Genomic DNA, 23,950 nt, shown 5'->3' on the forward strand with positions numbered 1-23,950 from the left:
TGTTTGGTCATGGACGAGTGTTTCGTGCAGAATACGTTAATTCTCAGCAGATCAGTACCGCATATTCTGCGCATTCACATAATCCGATAAATAGAAACCATTCTTTGTTGGATATAAAGTACAGCAGAGGATCCAAACGTACGTCCACTATTATTGTCAGTAGACAATTACAGTACGCAACTCGTTTACCTGTGTTCTGTTTCTTTAGTTCCTGGACATATATTCCTTGGTATGGTTTTAATTTAAGAGAATTCAGCACACGTTGACAGATTATTCATGACAACCGTTCTGCTGGGATAGTTTTTGGGTAGGCTTTTGCGGGCTTAGTGGTATCCGCTATTGAATATTACGGACAACCTCTATTTCCAATGTTCGGACATTTGGTTTGCGTCTACTCACTTTCGCCATAGACTTAATTTGATGCTATTTTTACATCAGGTTCTTAACACAGAGTTTGATAGGTTCCTGGGTAGCTTGGAGTGAAGGTCTTTGGTGTGTTCTTAACTAACATAGTTCATATTTATTCTTCTACTATCACAATTTGCTGCTGCACGGAAAACACCATGTACTTGACGCAACTTGTTTACTAGAACTGAACAGGCAGATAATTCCAGTTAGACAGCTTCACATCGTGTGGAACACCGGCCAGAATTACTATGAAAATTACACACAATTATTTGTTAGTTACCCGTATGACATTACCTGGTAGTGCTACTTTTATATGAGCCATTTTGTAGTATCTGATTCGGACTCCATATTAAGCATAGGCTCATATTTCATATACTTGTAGTTTCGACCCACGTTCTTCTTCTTCTTCTGCAATTGCTGCTACTACTACTACTACTACTACTACTACTAATAATAATAATAATAATAATAATACAGCTTTGTCAACTGCAAGGTTCATTCGCTTCATAAGGTTTCTGTCACATATAGCGCTCAAGACATTATTCTGGGGTTGACCTGATTTTCCTTACAACTTAATGAAACAGGTTAACTATACTGACTGAAGCAGACCAGACAGACTATTTAAATGTGACACCAATCTAAACCTGTACATTCCTTGCATTTGTGCATACTTACTCTTGCAGTCCAGTTTATATGTTTGAGTTTCTCTTTTCATTCATGACACCTCTTTATCTAAATAAATAGTGCGTTTTAAGTTAAAAATTACAGTACCGGTAACACAGGCAGCATATAATTTTCATGAAGTATGTGCTATCCCAGAGCTCATCTGAAACGATCTTCATGTAACCAAATTACAGACTTTAAGGAATAAGTAATAAACGCAAACAGTTTCAGGAGAGAAAAATATTAAATTAAGTGAACATTTGTACATTCTTCAGGAAGGTAATAAAAAGACTCATGTACACGTTAAATAGAAAAAATGTAATCTTTATGTCCCACGGGTTTGTAGGCTAGTCTAAAGGAGACGTGATGAGAAATGAGTGAAATGGTGGAATGAAAGAAGTGGGAGGAAACGGGAGAACCCCGAGAAAACTCATACACGGTGCTTGTCCATTATAAAGTTCATTTGACGCGAGCTGGAATCGAACCAGGGACCTCATGCATTAGAGGTGAACGCTCTACTACTGAGCCACCGCGGCCGTTCGTTAAGTAGAGAAATTATTTAAACGTTGTTATACTTCCATGTTATATATATATATATGTGGAAGTTCAAAGTTAAGCACCATTTACAACAATATTATCATTTATCATTGTGAGTTTCTACTCACGTTTATCTTTGTTTTTCTCTTTTTTTCATTTTTTTAAAAAATAACTTCAATATGCTCACTTATTGTATATTTATACTTCTCCCATCGAGCAAAAATATTAATGCTAAAATGAAAACGGAAACTAATGAGAAACTACCAACTTGAAGATATATTTTATTTATTTATTTATATAAGATGATAAATAATTTTATAATATACGTGTACCCGAGGAATCAATGTTCCTAAAGAAAGGAAACTTGTAAGTCATGTTCTAAATGTTTTAAAAGGAGGAAAATTAAAAGAGTTTCTTTTGAAAGTTTCAAACTTAAAAGAAAAAAAAAACTGTTATGAACTTTTACGCAAGAGCGAATTCGTTCTTTTAGTTACAATTGAAATTCATAATTTCAACAGTTTATATTCCATATTCTTTTTTTCTTTTTTTCATTTTATGAAGAAAGTGCTTCGAAGCATCATTTTTTCCAATTGTTTTTTCTAGTTCATTCTTTACCGGTGATTCGGTATAAAGCTTAAACAATGTTTTATCTTCTTTAAAAGTTACCAAGGAATCTTCCAGTGGCTGCTACATTCTGCATTGGCTGTCGGTTTTACTGGAGTGATTCGAGGAAGACTCAAAGCTGTATCATAGAAGCCATAATCTTTCTCTGCAAATAATACTATGATAATAAACAAATAAATCAAGATCTCTCGAAGGTAAATATGAAGAATATCCTTTGTTCTGTGGATACAGTTTAATTGAAAATGGTTTAATCTTGTTTCGGTTGACTAGGCTGCTCATGTGGCTTTTATTATGTGAAAGGAAAATTATATTTTCCAACCTGACGAATCATTTATTTCAGCACTCACCATCCTTTTCCGGTATTTCAGGTTTACGTTTTGCACGAGGTGTGTACCCGCAGTATCCTACTATTCCAGGCAGATGTAATTTCGCTTCTGAAAAAAAAGAATATAAAAATATTATATTTGTTATTTTGAAATTGTCGATCTAATTATTTACTATATATATAAGTATATTTTATATGTATAATATATATGTGAGTATTTTACTAAGTATTCTTATTATATATTAATTTTGAAAAGTTAAATATATTTCATCTTTAAATTTTTTCATACATGAATGTAATTTCGATTAATAAAATTATTTTGAAATGAAAATTGTTTAGATACCTGAACATATAGCTATTTCTATTTTAGATAAAAGTCTATATAATCTTACCATTATTATTTTCATAAATAATATTTCCTTATATTCTTCCTGTTAATTTAAGTTTTATAGCTATTGTTAGTAATAATAAAAACAAAATTTAAACAAATAGAAACGGCATTTGATTGTTCTTGTTAGTCTGAAATGAAAACTAAGTGAATGAGTTTTTTTTTTCTTTACTAACTGCCAACGTTATACAAAGTGAATGCATGCTCTTCTACAGTGCACTTATATATTTTGTGCATATGAAAGAAGATGCTATAAATAATGGCATTCGAAGCATAAGTATTTTAAGTGAAAAATAAAAACATTGTATTTATGTATATAACACTTACCTTTCCGGTGCGTGAGTCTTGAACAATAAAACAATAATCCTTTAAGTCTTCTAACATATCCACCACGGGGATGAAGAAGGTAACAATATTATAGTTATTTTCCATCTTCTGTTTCTTGGAGTTAGTACTTGCATGCTTCTTGGATTTTTCCGTAAATTCTGCTTTTATACTCAGTTCTACATATTCGTACTCGCTCTTCGTACAAGTGATATTGGAGCAATAATTAAGAATACTTCTCTTTTTGTGGAAACACACTTGAATATAGGCATACTTGCTTATCATATATTAGGGACCATGGTTACAAATCAATTTAAAGTTAATCTTGATTTATTCGGTAATAACTTATAAAAACTCATTATATTGAATTGCGATTTGAACAGAGTTATATCCATATGTGTTATCTCCCTCACAGAGTTTACTGAATATTTATTTAAAAGCACTGCTTTTGTATTTGGCTTTTAAAGGTCTTCTATACGTTTCATACAACTTTTTTCTTTCTATTTTCTAATTTTTTCTTTTCTTTTTTTAATAACAAAACAACAATAAACATAAATGGGGAACTTATGTTAGTACTGACAAAGTGCTATGAAATGAACCAACTATTGTTTAAAATCTTTCACATTGTTAAAAACAAGTGCCCAACTATGATAATATAATGTCATAATCACGGTTTGTACAAGATTTTTGGCTTCTACGAAATAATCTGAAAACAATTACAGTATAATCTCTAAGTTGTACACCTGCAGACTCCAGGAAATATGTTCAAATTAGAGGATTGTTTAAGATTTAGGAATAAGGATTTTTTAATAGTACAAAATCATGTATGTAATAATCAGCGTACATCGTGTTGTACATATGCAGAAACTATACAATACACACGTTTGAGAATATGGACTGATACAACGTATGGAATACATGTTTTAATATAACTAAAGTATTCACCTATTTGTATTCCTTAATGTAGGATAAACTTCTATATTTTGGTTACACATGCGGGCAACCTTTAACGAGAATTATTGAGGCTTAATACAGGTAGTATATTGAGAGCTTCACAAACTTGTTGTATTAAAACAATATACAATATGTATTAATCTTCAGTAATCCTCGTTAAAGGTTACTCGTATATGTAACCGAAATATAGAAAAGTTTATTCTCTTTAAAGAATAGGAATAGATGAGTACTATAGTTATTTTGAAATAGTTGATTTTATTCTATACTGGACGTATAAAAACACGAATACTGTAGGTGTAGTTACATGTATTGAAGTGTATGGAAACAAGATCATCATGGAAGCATTACAAGAAAATAATGATCCCTCCTTTATTATGCATTAAAAAAAAATTACGTCCTACGTTTATGCACCGAGACTAAGGTATATGGGATGATGGTAATGAACAAAATGATAGGAAACATAAGAACTCCGAGTAAACCCACGTACACGGTGTTTGTCCACCACAAAGTCCATTTGGCGCGAGCTGGCATCGAACTAGAGATCATCTGTGCCCTTCACTATACAGCGGTGGAGAAATAACAGTTCAATTTACACGTGATATTCATAGACTCCAGCCAAACGCAAAGAACTGATTGGACTATACCCACCTGAAATTAATTTGCCTAATTAGAGGGGTGTTTAAGTTGAAAGATTATACTGTATTAATTTATTTAATAGTATTTTCTACATATTGTATGGTTTACTTTCTTAATTTCTAAATTTGTTTCAGTATTCAAAGTGGTGGGGAGTTAAGAGACTGCTTTACTAAAAATAATACAAAATTTACCATTATTATTATTATTATTATTATTATTATTATTATTATTATTATTATTATTATTATTATTATTATTATTATTATTATTATTATTATTATTATTATTATTATTTGCTTGTTTCTCCTAAGTGAAAGGAGATAATGAAATACAACTTACCACAATCATCGATAATGTTCTTCTACAACAAAATATGAACCTGAAGAATGTTCAGTGTTGCTATCCATAGAAATTACAGTGTTACCTAAAAACAACGTCCCTAAAATCTAAGTTAAGGCAGCGACTAGAGGAACGAACTTAACTGCATTTGGTTATGTATCATGTTGTTTTGGTTTCCTGTAAACTACTTTTTAAATAATAGTTGTATTTAGTTTGTAATAAACAAAATAATTTGAACATACAATTATTAAAAGTAAATAATAATGTTATTTAAAAAGTAGTTCACAAGAAACCAAAACAACATAATACGTAGCCAAATGCAGTTGAGATCGTTCTTCTAATCGCTGCCTTAACTTAGATTTTTAGGGGCGTTGTTATTCTGGCAACGCTGTAATTTCTATGGATGGCAACACTGAACATTCTTCAAGTTTATATTTTCTGTTGTAGAATAACATTACCTATGGTTGTGGTAAGTTGCATTTCATTATCTCCTTTCAGTTAATAATAATGAAACAAAAGAAAAAGGGTAAATTTTGTATTATTTTTAGTAACTCAGGCTCTTAATGAAGACCCTTAACAAGTTACTTAACTTTTGAAATATTCTAAAATTAATGAAAATTGAATTAATTATATCTTAACCATATAGTAATGATTTTGATTTCTTAATCGCTTTCGTCCTGATTTAGTCATTATAAAAATAGTTCGTTTAATTTTGAAGTTACAATTCAAAAATTCAAAAGCATTTGCATTACATTTTCTTCTACTATCAAGTGTACAGTGAAGTGAATAGAGTTTCATTATTAAGTCGTGCTTTTATTACATTTTGGATAAAGAAAAAGTAATTTTCGTACTTGAAATTGTCCAATTATCCTTTAAGAGAAGAATATTACTGTAACCAGGAAATAAATAAAACACGGTACAACCTTATATAGGGTTTTATTTATATTTTTTTACATCAAACGTACAATTTCACTGTTAATTTAATATTGTAACACTATTTATATTCATTTTTATATTTCCTATACACAGCACAGTATATTTGTACTTGCATGTCAGTTCCATAAATGATAATCATGTTTGTACGAAGAGCATTTATTAAATGATCATGTTTCTTGGATAGAAGTGCATGCGTGAGGAACCATACATTTTGTTTGAAATCCTAACAATAATATTCATTAATATGGAGATTTTAAAAATATTTACGTATGTTTTGTGAACTTCAAGTTAAATATTTTGTTTCCTGTGAGCACATCATATGATCTACTAACGTTTGTTGCATTACAGTAAAATTATCGAAAATTTACGTCTGATTACTAATCTGCTAGTAATAGAAACTCGTAGAAAATACATTCATGATTTGTCCCTCTGCTAAGGATCGTATCAGGAACTTAATAGGAAATCGTAGAACTAGTGCTGAGAAAGATATACAATACAAAAGTCAGATTTAAATGAGGTATTTTATGTTACTGTTGTATTTCACGTTCCATGATATTTATTTATTATTTTATCATTATGGGATTATTAACGATCTTAATTACCCCAGTGTGGCAAATGAGGACCGATGTGCTTGTCATGATTTTTCTGTGCAGCTATCTTTTGGTAAATGTGAATCATATCTTATATACAAAACGAAAGGAGGTTCCTTTCTGTTTGATATAAGAGTTTTTTTCGGCAATCCCCATTATTTCCGTTTCCCCTACAAGTATTTAATAGTTCATACAAAAACAATATTCTTTTCGTAATAAGTTCCTTTGGTATATACCATGAATCCGTTGATCATGATTTAAAAAAACTATTATTATTTTTTAAGTTATTCTCCGTCGTTATATTTCCAAATTAACTTTGAGAAGATAAACAACCCTTTCTCCATTTAATAGCACAACACACACAAAGATAAATAGCAACGGTCGTAACTGCTAGTTTGACATCTTATAATATCTTCCTATATTTTGAAGAAGAGCAAGCGGCCGAAATGCACAAGAGATTGTGACTGACAATTCTTAAGTTATTCCATACTCTACCACAGTTCTGCTTTAACATTTTTGGCAATAATTTTACAATCTTAAGACGTGTTATGTTAACATATAGTCTAGAAGTCGCAATATATGGGAACTCTAAAAATATATCGTCAGAAAACGTTAATGCATATGTCTAAGTACATTTAATGAATGCTCTTGTACCAACTTTACCATATATTTACGTAGCAATTTAGCCTACTTGAAAAAACTACAACTGTATTTTTCATAATAAGGTTAAATGTAATTTATGAAATTGACCAATATGGCTGTAAGCTTTGCCAGGCTAAAAAGATTTTATTTTGAATGGGAATGTCATATTTCCAATGTAAATTCAATCGTGCTTTTAAGCAGAATGATCTTTTAAATAATTTACACATTTACTGTAGTCATTTGCGGTTGTATTTGTAAATAGAACATAAACTTGCATTTGAAGGTTTGAAGCTTTAATCATGCCGAGGTGATAATTTTTCTTTCTGCAAGTTTCAAGTAAGTTGTAGGTAAGTTCAAGTAGGTATAGCAAACATTTCAACGTCTAACCTTTCCACGAATTTACTTCGCTAACTAATATATACCCTAACGAATATACTAACATATTCTACATAATTTTTACGGAGATGTCTCTAATTAAATAAATTCATTTTATTGGTGTTCCATCCATGTTTTCTTTACTTAATTTTCACTTAAATTTCAAACAAACATTGACTGTATTCATCGTCAGAGTTCTACTATTGAAACATACGTTAAAATAAAATAAATAAAACACAGATGGAATACCAGAAAATGAATTTAATTAATATACAAATAATTTGTTTTTAATTATATCGTTGAATCGCATTTTAGAAAGTTTGCCAGGTAAAATTTTTAATTTTATTTACTTGGAAGTAACTTTCTTGCGCAGTCATTATAATTAAATTCCATTTTGCTAAATTAATTTGGTCTACACCCAGGTTAGGAAAAATCACTGTAATTTCTTGCTGGTCTAGAAAAAGTTCAATTTCCTTAAACCAGCAATCCTAGTGTCTGAACTGGAAATCAATTTTATTTATTTATTGTTTTAAATAAGAATTGATGAAAAAAAAAATCATGATTTCAATCTGAAAAAGAACAGTCATGCAGCAGTGAAATTAAGAGAAATGTGCCAATTGTATTTGTTTCGCATATCTACTCCTACTAATGGAAGCTGCTGAGAATGCCATCTTTATTACATATCAATAATACAAATACCCTCCACCGGGACAATTATTTCATATGCGTATTTGATTGGTATATAGCATTCAATTATATTACTGCAAGCTGTAGCGTTTTTGAGTGATTATCTATTATACTACTATGAATTAAGTGCATTACTTTCCTAAATATTAAAATTTGTAAAAGAAAGCAGTTTACGTATTTCTATGTGTTTACTTAATAATTGGTGCAATGATATAGTATACGCCAGTATACATATCTACGGCGATAGATAGATCATTCCAAGGATTGGTCACTTACTTCCGTCGGATCTTGTGTATGTTTTGTTCACTCACCATATTTGCTTGGTGGTGATGGTTTTCGGATAGGTGGAAAATGACCCGTGTATCCGGTTAATGGTGGCAGTTCACATAATGTTTTGGCTGAAAGAAGAGATGGTTATCCACATTGGTTCTTTTTTTTTTTTTTTTTTGTTAAGTAATTACTTTTTCATGAGGCTTAAGATCTTTAGTGATACTTTAGTTGGTCAATATATGAAATCCCGAGTGCAAGATAAAATTGGAAAGGGTGACATTTTACATTATATGGAACAAAGTCGTGCCAAATAAGAATTAAAAAAAGAAGAAAAAAAAACGACATTTAAAAGCTGGAGATGTTGAGAATCTTGTTGACGAAACTTAAAAGGAAACTACAACTTCCTAGCACCTAAAAGCAACCTAATATTAATTAGGAATGGTTAGAAGTCAGAAGGAAAATATGATATTCCTGTAACTTGTTTCAAATCCCTGTAACTTGTTTCAAGCCGAACACCTTGAAGAGTGAGTTGTAAGGTTTTTGTAGCATTTTCCTAAATAAAGAAAGAGAGGTTATTTCGGAGAATGCTTGCATTTGTTGAAAGTCTTTGGCGTGAACATATTTTATGAATATGATCTTTCTGTTACGCCTTTTAATCCTCATTAGTTCGTCTATCTGATTTTAAGTTACAGACTTCTGAAATAGTCATTTGGATGTTCTGGACACATTCATTAATATCTTATCTTTCTTCTCTTTGTTTCATTTGGCGTACGGTTAACTTTAGCAATCTTTTCATTTAGTTTATTTGCATTTAGATTATATAATATTAGCATATATCCTACTCCTGCGTATTACCACGGAAAATATTTTTTTAATTCTTTCCTTTTTCTACGTCCCATTCCTCTTCATCTTTGATATTGAATATGTAGAACTAAAAACTCAGACATAATTTCAAAGCTATGCGCTAAATAGTTTTGAAGACCAAATGGAAGAAGTAAATACATAAATAAAGTAAACTCCCATTGTTCTGTTAGAGGTGACATTTCTCAAAATCTCTTCTAATGTAGAGCCCAAAGTGGAAAAGAATCAAGATCCTACGCCTAATAGTTTCCAGAGATCTGGTAAATGGCAGAAAGTCCCCCTAGCAACACATTCTTCAAAACACGGTCTTCTCTGCAGTTTGGAGTGCAACTAAAACAATTATACAGAATTTTATGATTCTACGCCTAGTGGTTTGGAGATGTGTCGAACAAGAAAAAAAATCATTGAAACCTTGTCCCGTCTGCCCTTAAAGAACTCATTTGGAAAAGTAGTCTTACCTGCTGCAGATTATGATGGAACGAACACATTTACACAAAATTTCAAAGTTCTGCGCTTAATAATTTCGGATATTTAGAGAACAGCAAGAACATTTTCAAAAACCCTTCCCTTGGGATATGTATTTTGCAAAATTCCGCCTCATTTTACAGTCTAGCATGCCAGGAGAACATTTTTACATTTCAAGGTTCTACGCCTACCGGTACTAGTTTGGGAGATCTGTTCGTGAGTGAATCAGTGAGAGAGTCAGTGGATTTATCCTTTTATATAATGATGGTAATATTTCTAGAAGGATCACAGGAAAAAAATAAGAAACACCTAGAAAGTCAAATAATTAAATTTTATCTCTGTAGTCTCAAAAGAGTTTTGAGAACGGTATTTTGCATTGAATGTCTTTGCATTTTATTTATGTACAAGTTGAATACTTACCTAAATCCTTTAACTTCTAGCTTGTATATATAAATGAATAACTACGTATTTTATAATCATAATATATTATATCAAATATAGTATAAAAGAACCATATTCCCAACTTAAAAATGTAAGTGTAATCACAGGTTTGTTGATCTATTGTACTACAGGACAAGAATTCATTGGTAAAAATTGGTAGTCATTATCCAGATTGGTAGATAATTCTTTTGAGTAATGTCGGAATATAAAAAGTGACCCGTAATTTTCTTGTTAAAAGACGTGATAATGTTATAAGTTTCGAGATTACTGCAGATTCCTTGATTTAAGAAAAAAATTTACTGTTGCTGGACAAAAGAAAAGGGAATAAATACAAGGATACAAGCGTTATTCAGCAGATACAAGGACTAGTAGGGAGATAAGATGACGGAGTGTCTGGATGCGGTACAATGTCATTCCTTTACTAAACGGGCAAGGAATCAACTAGACTTGACGTATAAAACTACAATTGGAAAAGTGTAATTGGTTTTGTTGACTCTCTTACTCTAACCAATAAAACAGAAATATATCGTATTCCAAAAATGTTAGATTGACCATTACACATAAAACAACACCGACAACGTTTGGGAGGTGATTCCTGACACCAAGATAAGACAAAAAGTATAGACCAACCTGGGTGCACAAATGCTTCCTTTCGGAGTTATAGGCTGTTGACAACATGAAAACATTAACTTTAAAGGTCCATAGCTCTAAAACTATCGGATCTACCGTAGTCAGCTCAAAACTTCATTTAGGAACTATGTACGCTATCATAAAATATATGTTTCAGAATCATAAGGTACTCACGCAACAATTTTTATAGAGGGAGTTTGGATACGGGCATATAATTTGAAGTACTCACCAACTACCTCCATAAAAATTGTTGCAGAAGTGCCGCAAGATTCTGAAACATGTATATTTGGATAAGACACATACTAGTTCCTAAATGAAGTCTTAACCCGATTACGGTAGGTCCCATAGTATTGGAACTATGGACCTTTAAAGTTCATTTTTTAATGTTTTCGGCAGCCTATAATTCCGAAATGAGTGATTTCTGCGTCCAGGTTGGTCTATACTTTTTTTTTATCTTGGTGTCAGGAATCACCTCCCAAACGTTGTTGGTGTTGTTTTGAAACACCCTGTATACAGTAAATGCTTATTACCAACTGTATTTTCTAATTATATAAGTTCTTTAGAAGAAAATAAGTAGTCTTCAACTGAAAAAAATAAATAGTTTGTCCCAAAATATTTTCTACTCATCAATCAGTTAGGATACAAATATTAAGATGTACAAAAAAATTTGACCCGAATGTGGTAACCTTACATCGAAGTAAACCAATAATAATAACATATAACCAAGTTATTTCCTTTGGATCTATGTACAAAGATAAAAAGTTGTGAAAGGTACAAATTAAACACTTTCTGCAGCAGCTTTTATCAATGTTTTTTCGTTGTTAATAAATCCAAGCTCTTTGTATTTCGTTTTGAATGGAGTTGTTTAATCTCCTTTTCTAAATTGTACTTATTTGATTTCTTTATCTTACTTCAAGTCTTAATAGTAGAGATAAATAAGACAGATTTAGTTAAGTATACAATTGAACTAAATGATGCATTTCTAGAGCATTTGCAAAATAATGAATTATGTGAAAATTCTGAGCTGAAGGAACCAACGATTAAATTAGTTTTTGTGTGGAATTTTTAGATTTTTCAGTTTGATCTCTGTCGTTATTTTCTATTTTTCATTTGTATTTATTTATTTATTTGTTTTTATTTAATTTCTTCATTGTTTACTTATTAGGATATTTTTATTTATTTATTTATTTATCTATTTACTTGCTGTAATAAATTTTGTTCACTACATTTTCGTTCTAGTTAATTTATTGTACAGCCAGCAAAAAAGAAATATAATAGATGATGAAAATTCTAGTATCAATAATTTCTAATATCTGAGAGAAAACTGCTTCTTGACCAGTTGATTCATTATGAAATTATTTTATTCAATAATTTATCTAGTACCATAACAATTATCAAGCATTTGAATCATTAGCATAGACTTTATTTTAAGTTTGTTGAAGCGTTAATTTGTGGAAGAAAGTCTTTAATAACGGATAGACATATAAAACAAAATATGATATTTATTCTCAATTCGTAAACTTGTCCTTAGATTATTCTCTAGCTCAAAATTCTTCTTCAGCTCAGGATTCTTAAGATCTTGTTACTGATAATTTACATTTCAGTAATACGCTGTAGAAGGATTCCTCTCACTACTTATCTTTGAATGAATATCAAAAATAACATTACCGGTACACAGACTCTCACCTTTAAATTTTCTTATGGCATTTTCTCCGTTGAATTGTCGAATGGCTTCTTTAACTTCATCCCTGGATCTAATGGAGACCATCTTGGGAGCGCTAGTGGCACGAATAGCTCGATCCCTATCCCTTTGCGTTTCTTGTTCTTCCTGACGATTGCAAAATTCCGTAACACTATCATCGGCTGCCCTGAGGAAAGATTTTCCGTAGCGGAAGTTGATCCCCGGAATGTACCCTGAAATCAGAACAATAACATCAGATTGTCTAGAAATAGACCAACTCTAGGAAATATATCAAATAAATTCGTAAACAGTGGCGGATTTGTAAGGTCACACGCATTCATGAAATGAAATATCAGATAGTCAGCCAAATAGTCAAAGGAGAATGATAGTTTATCCATGTAATGTAAAAGTAACTACATATAACGCAGTATAAGATTGAATGAAACTTTTTGATTCGTTTACCAAATCTCGGTACTGTTATACTTACAAATCTGAATCATCGATGTTTATTAGCAGTGATTGATTAATGGGGACGTCAATGGCTAGGTTACTTCTTCCCATCACGAAAGGACAATCGCCAACACATACTCGTCATAAAAAAGAATTCCCAAAAAAATTTTTATAATTAAAAAAAAAAAAAAGATTTCCGTGCCAAAACTAACTTTCCAGCAAAAATATCAGTCTCCTATCCTAATTAGTGCACTTTGTATTTTCAACGGGAAACGTATCGAAAATACAGACTATTTTACTAAGCAGTATCTTGAAAATCGTAAATAATTGCAAGAGAAATTTTAAGATTCTTCATTAAGCAAGGATTAAGTGATACTTGATCAACAGAAGGTAACCATTTCATTCTTTTGGTAGTCTCTTGTGCATTTTTGTATTATTTATGATCTGTAGAAGTTCAAAGTAAGATTACGTTTTGTATTCTGCATACTAATAATGTTTTCCCAAGAAGTGTCAATCGAATAAAAACTAAATGAAAAATAAAATAAAATAATCACTAATAAAATAAAATAAAGATCATAAAAAAGCTAATAAATAACGAAGTATAAAAATATGTAACAAGATAGCAACTCGAAGAACAGAAATAACCGAATTAGGTAGAATACTGTCACTAAAGACAACGTTGTTCTCCAAGGCCTGACTAGGTATCCTAAACATTCTCTGAGATCTGAGTATGATCATTCTACAAGAACGTGCTAGATACTAAGTATGACGGTATATTCTGTACAATACGGACTTTTTTTTTTAACGTCAAGCATTGAACATGAGTGTTGTAACGGATCTACAAATTAAGGCAAAAAAAAAAAAAAAAAAAAGAGAGAGAAGCTTTCTAAATGCAATTGTAACTGCGAAGCTATGCTTATAATTTCCTTTCGAAATATAAAGGTAACCAAGAAAGGTCTGTCGCTTTTTGTGAAGGTTTGTGTTCAATTGGCCCTCACACCGCGAATGGAGATAAGATGAAGGTCAGTTGTTGGTGTGGGGTATATCCAACATACTACCTGGTTGTGGCAGTGCAGTAACACCGTGAACTTGCGTAAGGATAGAGTGAACATGAGACCTTCATAGAGTGTCATAAGAGCGTGTATGCTGTACGACTTCAAACTGGGGTCAAGCGCTGCTGCAGCAGGGCGGAAGATACGCCAGGCCTTTGGTAGGGTTGTCGTAACTACGCGGATAGTGCAGCGGTGGTTTAACATGTTTAAGGACGGTGACGAAACACTCGAAGACGCACCACGTGCCGGAAGATCAACACATGTACAAAATGAAGATATTCAGGCAGCAATTGAGACGAACAGTGGCCAGACATGTGGGGAACTGGGACAACAATTCAGTGTGAATGGAGAAACCATTCGACAGCACCTCCATCAACTTGGGAAGCACTACAAGTTGGGTCGATAGGTCCCACATGATTTGGCTCCGAGCAAGAAGGCAACGCGAGCAGACACCTATATTTCTTTGCTGTCTCGTCCGAGGAAGGAGCCATTTCTGGACAAGTGTTGAGATGTGATAAGAAGTGGGTCCTGAACGAAGGTCCACGGCGCCGTCGTCATTGGTTAGCATCCCATGAACCGGTTCCAAACCAGCTGGAACCAGCACCGCATCAGAAAAAGGTCCTCCTGTGTGTTTGGTGAACTGCTCGCGGCATCGTGCATCGGGAACTGATACCAGCTGGTCAGAGCATCGATGCAACTGTGCACTGTGAGCAGTTGAGTCATGTTCAAGAAAAACTCAAAACTCTGGAGCCAGCACTTCTGAATCGCAAAGGAGTCCTCCTGTTACAGGACAATGCTAAGCCCCACATGGCTAGGATAACCAGGGACATCATTCTACACCATAGATGGGAAACACTATTGCATCCGCCATACTCCCCAGACATTAAACCGTTTGATTATTACCTGTTCCATTCCTTGGACAATCACCTTAGAGGACGGCAATTCAAATCCCAAGTAAAGGTGCAAAATGCACTTGACACTTTCTTCGCTTCACGGCCCAGCAAGTTCTACCATGATGGAATCCATGGCCTTCCAGAGCGTTGGCAGAAGGTCGTTGATGCTGATGCGGACTATTTTTGATCTTCCAAGTACGTCTTAGGTGGCATATCTATGTTCGAAGGTGATGGGTAAAAAACCGACAGAACTTTCTTCGTTACCTTTATAGTATTAGGAGAACCCATAAGTGGCAGCATCTGCATCTGTTTTGAATATAGTTTAAGATAGTAAGTCGATAGATAGTTTTAGCTGTTACATCAAATGAGTTTCGTACCTTACGTAAAATTTGCGGTTGGATGGGTCAATCATTCTAATCGCAAAATTACGACACGAAGGTTGGGAGGAAAAAAAACTGCTACAAATTTATAAGCGTTTAAGTTAATTTATAAAATTTTCGATTTCGTATAATGGAAAGTGTGATTGGGTATAAGCTATGAAGATAAATCAAAATTTGAGTGATGAAAATTACAGGTTTGATTATTAGAAATTATTTGTGAGAGATATGAAGCATGTTTGGTAAGTATCTACTAAAGTTTATAAAATTGTGTTTGCTTGGATATTTCTGTCTGTCATTCATACTAATATTTGATAGAAACTGTGATTTGGTTAAATGGGTAGTGGAAATAACCTAAGTTTAGGATTTGGGAAGGATATTTGAAATTTTCTACTACTTTATTTAACTACCTCCCTTTTCCATTGAGTGGTAGGAATCGTAGTGGTTACAGATAGTGATTGCTTGTTATGACAAGAATACTTTGTATTCAAAGTCTGTTTAAATCATATTTTATATTAGTTAATTGGGTTATTTTGATAAGTTTTCAGGTATGTTTGATTTTGTTGAGAAGAAATAATTGTACGTCAAAGAAATTCTTAGAGTAGAAGCTTCTTTCAAAATCATTAACTGAAAAATATCACGTTCACATTTAGATATTAATTTAAAACAGACTGACATTTGGTTGGGAATTACTTTAAAAAATTGAACCTTATAAAAAGGGAATTGTTAGTAATCTATTTGTTTGAGTTGCTAGTTTGGTATGTTATTTGTTGAAACATACAGGGGGTCATTATGAAAGTAATGAGCATGATGCTACCCTGACTCAACAATCCACCGCAGCGCGCGCTGCCGGCTTGGAAAAAGTAGTGGGTGGTCTGTCCTTCCAAACGCGCCCGGAGTCAGTCTGCTGCGAGCAGTGACAGCGTGTGGATGTCGATCCGCGTGAAGCACGTTTTTGCAAGTTGTAACACGTAAACGGTGGAGGGTTCGCTCGAACAACGCTACGCCATAAAAGTTTGCGTCAAGTTGAGTAAGAATGCTACGGAAACTTACCAGATGATGAGAGAGGCCTACAAGCAGGAGTGTTTGTCAAGTTCCCAGGTCGGAAAATGGCACAAGGAGGGTCGGGAGGAGGTCGCTGACAAGCCCCGTTCTGGACGCCCAACAACGGCCAGGACCGACGACAACGTTAACCGTGTGCGTGAAGTGTTGAGCTCAAATCGGCGTGTGAGCATTCATTAAATCGCGGACACCCTAAACATGTCAACATTTGCGGTACATGGGATAGTGACCGAGGACCTGCAAATGCGAAAGGTCTGTGCGACTCTTGTGCCGAAGGTGTTGACGAACGAACAAAAAGAACTTCGAGTTTTGCGCTGCAAGGAATTGTTGGCATTGTGTGAAAGTGATCCGGACTTTTTAGACTCGGTCGTAACTGGAGACGAATCCTGGATGTTCGAATACGATTTAGAATCCAAAAGGCAGAGTGCGGAGTGGCACGCCTCATCCTCCTCCCGCCCCAAAAAGGCACACATGAGTAAATCCCGAATCAAAACCATGCTCATTGTCTTCTTCGACGTTCGAGAAATCATCCATTTCGAGTTTGTGCCACCAGAAAAACCTGCCAACGCAGGATTTTTATCTAGAAGTGCTCAAGAGACTGAAACGCAGGGTCGCCCGCGTTCGAAGTGACATCAAAGACTCAATGAAACTCCACCGCGACAATTCACTAAGTCACACCGCCTTCACCGTCGTCGACTTCCTGGCCCGGAGCAGAACCCCAGTGGTCCCCCACCCCCTATAGTCCTGACCTGGCTCCTAGTGACTTTTTTGTTTCCCCGTTTGAAGAGACACCTCAAAGGAAAACATTGGGACTCCGTGCAGAACATTTAAGCCCATGTTACAAGGTTTTAAAAAGCTATTCCAGCCGAGGACTTTAAAGATGTTTTCCAGGCGTGGAAAACACGTCCCCAGAAGTGTATCGATGCAGAAGGAGCGTATTTTGAGGAATTTTAAAGATTTGTAACAATCGGAACAATAAAACAGTTTTTGTAAAGCAATGCTCATTACTTTCATAATGAATCCTGTATATTCTGTTACTTTTGCAATAAAACTTTAATGTTAGAAAATGTGAGATTTAGTGATTTGTTAAAATTCAAAATATTTTACCCATCTAAAAGTTACACAGAAAATTAAAAATAACTCTAAACTGCCTTTAATGGTAGCTCAGTAGAGTACCTCTATTTTTAGCAGGGATTCATTTTTTAAAATTGGCGTTAACTTAGTAACCATTTGGCTTTCTGCCTCCCTTGAGGAGATGTGTTGCATTGCACTCGATTGTCTGTACGTTACATATGAAATTGAACACCTTTGCAATTAGAATGGGAGTGAAGCACCACTTTAAATCTGAAACCAATTTGTTTAGGATTAGAATGTTTCACTATAAAACAATTATAACTTTGGCTAATAAATATATTGGAAATTAAATTAGTATGCAAATGCAATACGTTTGTTAAAGAAATATCGCGTTAATTGTGAGATTTCCCTTTTACTTGGCAATTGAAATTTGTGTAAACATATATAGGGTTTTTTGGAGATTTTCTTTTGTATTATTAATCTCGATATTGCTCCATTGGTATTTGTGCTTAAACGAGGGAAGTTTCGTATGTGGTAATTCGTTTACCGTTTTCACTTTTGGCATAATGAACTTTTTGGTTTATGAAGTACAACAAAGTTGTAAACACTTTGTGTGCTTTTTACATATATAAAATTTATTTCGCACAGATATATTTTAACCGGTGAATATGTGAATTTTTGGAGAAAAGTTTAGTAGGGGTTAATACTATGTTAATTATAATATTCGCGCATGCTTTACAAAAGCTCTTATATTAATGAAATAGTTTAAATTATTAGGGTTATATATCAAAATATTTTGGTATTATTATTATTTATACAGTTTGTTCGGGAAAGAAAAGGATAATTGTCTTATTTGTAAATTTTGTAGTGGTTCTTAAATATCTGCATAATGGATGCGCAAAAGAAAAATAATAATGATGAAGAATATCATAAATACGATATTTAATAGACATTTTGAACAAAGCAGAATTAGTAATTTTAATGTATATATAACAAACAATAGCTAGGAGTCGTTCGTTGTAGATCTATACCACGATCACGGAACGAAGAAAATATGAGTAGTGTAGGTGAACCCTTTTCATTAGATTTTAACAAATTAGCTCCAGAAGTGGTATATAAGGCTCTTTTACCCGAAATAAGTGGGTTAACTCAGGTTGATGATATTAATATGGAATTAACATTTGCATTTTTAGTCAAGTTGCATAAAATAATTACAAGTAGAGATCTTCCGTTAGATTTGATATTAATACCTCGTTTAATTAAAGCAAAAGGGGAATGTATGGATGAGCTTTAGTAGTTAATAGAAATAAACATTTTTTACCTGGGAGCAGGGTAAAAGTGAGGGGGAACGCGGAAGGACGCCGTTACCCACTTCCAAAAATATCTATGTCGTCCCCCACTTCCTAAAAAATTACAATGGGCAAAGATAGGCAGAGGGAACGGCGTGACGTCATCCGCCTCACACATTTTCAGATCCACTTTCATTCCTGCCTAGAGAGAATGTTTGTGACACCTTATTAATTACATTTATGTCCCAGGAGCGTCATTTCAGATTTTGCTTGGGGGGGAAACCCCTTGATATAAGTAGAATTTCGCGTTTTTCACTCATTTACTACTACTCTATTGATAACATCTATATAAATCTCAAACTCAGGGGGGGGGCAAATGCCCCTCCCTGCCCCCCTAAATGACGCCCCTGTTATGTCCACGGTTGGAAGAACACAAATAGACGTAATGAGTATACAATTCGATCTACCTATGAAAGAAAAACAGACTTTATATGAGTATTTTGAATCAAAATTTAGTATTATACTTGTCTTGGAAATGAAATTTGAAGAAAATATGATCTATAATTTAGTTATTAATATGACAACACTCGCCTTATAAATTTTTGAATGGTTTACGTTTACCTGAAACTTTTGAAGCATTAGAAAGAGCAGCTATGCAATATGATTCTTTGTTTTATTATCAAGATTATTATAAATTAGGTAAAGTAACTGGTGGTTTGAGTGAAAAGGTACCATTCCAGACTAAGATCAATTCTAAAGATCGAGTATTTAGTAATAGTTCCTTGGTAGTCAATAAGGACAGAACTATTCCTCAGCGTTGTTATATTGAACAAGGACCGTCAAAAGGAAAACTTCATCTTGGAATAAATTTCGGAAAAATTTAAACACTTCCTCAAGCGACTTTACTCTCATTTGAAATTGTTGGAATTTTGAATATAAACTTGTCCGCACTCTATACCGCATATGAAAGAAAAAGAAAAATTGTTCTTTATAGATACATAAACTCAAAGTTTGTTTGTCAGTGAACAGTTTTTGTAAGATCTTCAAAAACAGTAACATACGAGAAATTAAAGTGAGCAAGTAGCTGATTTCGGAAATAGACAAGTTAATGTCGCTTCACGAGTACGTCCCTATTTTAAGATGAGTTATTGAAATTTTTTAAACTATTTTATATAGTAAACTCATCGTATTTTGATTTAGGGTAGGTGCGGGTAAATACGCCATGTTAGGGATGTTGTATTTTTTATGGCCTTAATTTCAATGAAACACAAAGAACAACACATGTGCGTTGCAGAGTATCCTTTTCTGCGTGTAGAAAAAATGTGGTAATGATGTGACTCACTTTTATTTTGTACCCAAAGTAAAAGAAAAATGTGTTATAAACTGGCGCATTTACCAACACGAGCAGGTAATTACGCCAAGTCTAGGATACTACTAGAAACCTGAAATAAATGTTGCAACTGCTTACATCGTCTGTATTATACGAACTCAAATATTACTACACAACATGGCTGAAGCAAAAAATAGAATAACCAAAGTGCAAGATGAAGATAAAAAGATACAATGTAAAAACGATAAACTCCAAAGTTAAAATGAAGTACGAAACTGAAAAGTTTTAGTTCATAAGAAGTTCAATAAGCAGTGTCACTGTACTATGGCTTAAAAAAAACTACACCAATATAACATGGGTCATGTGGGACAAATTAAAACATCTTTGTCTTCTGCACTCAGTCCTGCAGAAGCCCTGGTGTATTTCGCTGCACCATACTTGGTATTGATTTAGTAGCCATGGAATCACAAATACTGAAGGTACACTTAAAAAACAAAGTATTCTTAGATGGACATGGAATAAGACGTACATTGCTGCAAACAATCGGCAATGTTCTGAGTTAGCACGGTACTAATAACGGATTCTTCCTCTATTGAAACAATAACGTCCTTCCACGGAACCTTCGCGAAGCAAACAACACTGCATGGCGTGGCAGTCTCAATGCTGTCTTCCGGAGTATTAATCAAATCGGACTTGTCCAAGACAGTGGCACATATTGGAAGCGCATTTTAGCGGATTTCGTCTGAAACTTCTCAGCACTGAATACTTGGCGTATTTAGCTGCACTGGCGTATATACCTGCAGTACCTTATTACTTGGAAATGTTTTGCATAAAAAAAATATATCAAACTCTTATTGACCTGGAAACTGGAACTTATAAAGTTCAAGTCACGAAGCTGATAATTTCTTTAAATAAACCCTATCAAGTTTTACACTCTTCTCCTCGCTCCATATTTATTTCTTCCAGGACCGGTGTAGAGAGGTCACAATCATCAGACGAAATAGATTGTATGTTCCATGCATCGTTTCCTAGAAAAACCTGTGATAGTTCTTGGGATAAAAAGAGAATTGGGAGTAAGTTACTTGTTCGAATTGGTACTTTTGTGTGTTATTTGTTGAAGCATATATTTCGCTACTTTTGCCAATGTTAGAAAATTTGGGATTTAGTGATTTGTTAAAATTTAAAACATTTTACCAATTTAAAAGTTAAATAGAAAATTAAAAAAAAACTCTAAATTGCATTCACCGCCTTTCCTAGTAGTTTAGTGGAGTATTTCTATTTTTGGAAGTTTTTCTTTGTAATTTGAGTTAACTTAGTAACCATTTAGCTTTCTGTCTCCCTTGAGCAGATGTAATGCATTGCATTCGATTGTCTTTGTGCGTTACTGTGTGAGAAGAAAGTGTACAATACGCAACCGCGAAAGAATCACTCAATCTCTGCGCGACGACATCTACCAATAGGTTTAGTAGGATGTAGCTTACTTTCATTGGCATGATTTAAATCCGCTTGCCAGTGGGACTGTGCAACTTTTAAGCGAAATAACTATAGAGATCGAAACACAGAAAGTAGTGCTCCAATACAACATCTGTCAATGCGGCGTTCTTGGCTGTTGTCTCAGAACTCTCATTTTCCGGAATACCGACTTGTCTCGACACTCAGCAGAAGACAACGACAGAATCGTATTCCTGTAACTGATAGTATCTCTGAAGAAGGCGTTCAGCAGGCTTTAATAACGCTTTGCGAGTCACTGCAGATGAGCACAAATGTAAAGAAAGCTGAAATGCATGATCGAAGATTAGCTTAACTGGTATTATTTGAGCAGTGGATGCTAAACATAGGTAATGCAGACTAAATTCTTAGTTGTCCTTATCTGTGATACAATTCATTTTTTGAACCGCACGTATATCAAATCTTAAAACTGGGGTATTGCTTTAGCAGGCTCTAAACTCCCGCTAATGTTTCTAGAGGCAAGTGTGTTGTTTGACATGTGACACCAAACGAAGGTCGATTTTGGCGGAGTGAACAGGTATGATTGAAGAACACAAACTTGTGACGAACAAAAGGTTATATAAATTCGTCGAAGATGAGACTGTCATAGGCACGAATGTAATATGGGTATGTAGAACAAAATATTTCACAGCGATAGGCTATGTTGTGTCATGTTACTGCTCAAGTTAAGCCAGGATATTTAACATCGTCTTAACGACCCATATATCTATTTTACTATATCTTATCGCCAAGTTATATGATAAGGCTTCTCCAAGTCGAAAAATATGAAAATATATTCTCTACGGATTGATTCCTGAATCTGTCTTTCGGGATGGTAACGTTGTCAGTTGTAAATTTCAAACAGCAAAAGCCACACCGAAATTACTCAACAGGGAGTTTGACTCCAAATATTGCACTAGATGCTTGCAACCATACGCTCATAGGGCTTACAGTTGCAACTCGTGACGGTAATGGATCAGTAGCTTGTAGAAGTCTTACAGCTTTCTCTGGTTTCCAGAAGATCGGAAAGGCAAAAAGCCTCATGCCACTGTGGGGGAAAAGTCCACCATGTCCAGATACGACTAAATAGCTGCAATAATGCAACTTAAGTCTCGTGCGAGACGTTGTGCAATACATCGTAAAATATACTATCAATCCCTGGAGTAGTATTGCCCGAGTCACATAAGGCAGAATCAAACTGACGGCCGTAAAGGAGCTCACGATAAATTGAGAGTTTCACTTGTTATGATTGAAAAAGTGACTGAGCTGATGATCCATGCAGAAGAAAAATGCAGAAATAGAAAAAAAACTGCTGGTCCGAAATGTTGACTATTTCTATGGGGTTTGTTTCCACAATCCGATCTACTCTTAAAGAAGGTACGCAACAAGTAGTACTACGCCCATTGATTGAGTGAACCGAAATCACATAGTAGACATGGATATCCGACCACTGAAGGACGAGATATAATCTTTCCAAATTTGGCACTTCTAAGATTTATTAAGATAACGGGCACGAACACGCAGAATGCGAAACTATTAAAGATTCTCGACTGTAGGATGTCGATAAAAAGTAGTAAGAGCTTGGCGACAAGCCAGGATAGCCTGACAGTTCACGGATCATAATGGTACTCGGCATCTGGACCACCGTCTCTATATTTTGGCACGAAACGAAGGGCAAGATCTATACGAGTTTGTTCGAGTAATCTACAGTATCAGCTACAGAAAAAATAGTCAGGGAAATGAAACCTACTTAGCTCCCGTAATGTTTGCAAATCCACATATTTCAGTTAAAACGTGGAATATGATTAGGATTGCAACAGGAAGACTTGGAATGAAAGTGGAAAACAATCACTGCCACAGAGATGTGGGTGTACACTCCTTGTTTATGAGCCAGTGAGGGCCACATTGCACAGAGAGAGGATAATACACAAAACTGCGTGGACCAGTAGAGAAGACTGCCGTCGATTAGAAAAAAAAACATTCCACTTTACTCAAGGAAGTTTCTCACCTGAGGCCAGAAACAGCTGTGCGGAAGGAAATCCATGCGCGGTGGTACTGAATCAGATCTCTGACAACCACCATAGAAGGCTCACATTGATAGTGGAGCTGAAGTAGATCAACTACCCTAAACGCTTCAGATTAAGAAATAATTCGTGATT

General features: G+C 34.2%; 1 protein-coding gene and 1 long non-coding RNA gene across 2 annotated transcripts in view; one reads left to right on the plus strand and one right to left on the minus strand.

Annotated features, from left to right (window-relative positions):
• The window catches only part of LOC145666758 (ciliary microtubule inner protein 2B-like), a 171,484-nt gene that overhangs the window by 16,849 nt on the left and 130,685 nt on the right, over window positions 1-23,950 (minus strand). Inside the window, exon 4 of the mRNA XM_081734311.1 lies at window positions 12,782-13,009. Within this exon, the coding sequence (XP_081590437.1) occupies window positions 12,782-13,009 (228 nt within the window). The remainder of the gene's footprint in view (window positions 1-12,781; window positions 13,010-23,950) is intronic.
• LOC145666759 (uncharacterized) lies at window positions 2,119-2,690 on the plus strand. Its single transcript, XR_014127813.1, has 2 exons — window positions 2,119-2,426; window positions 2,601-2,690. It is a non-coding gene; the product is annotated as an uncharacterized LOC145666759 (long non-coding RNA).

Source organism: Thermobia domestica, chromosome 12 (genome assembly GCF_964235325.1).
Source record: "Thermobia domestica chromosome 12, izTheDome1.hap1.1, whole genome shotgun sequence".
Classification (NCBI taxonomy): Eukaryota; Metazoa; Arthropoda; class Insecta; order Zygentoma; family Lepismatidae; genus Thermobia; species Thermobia domestica.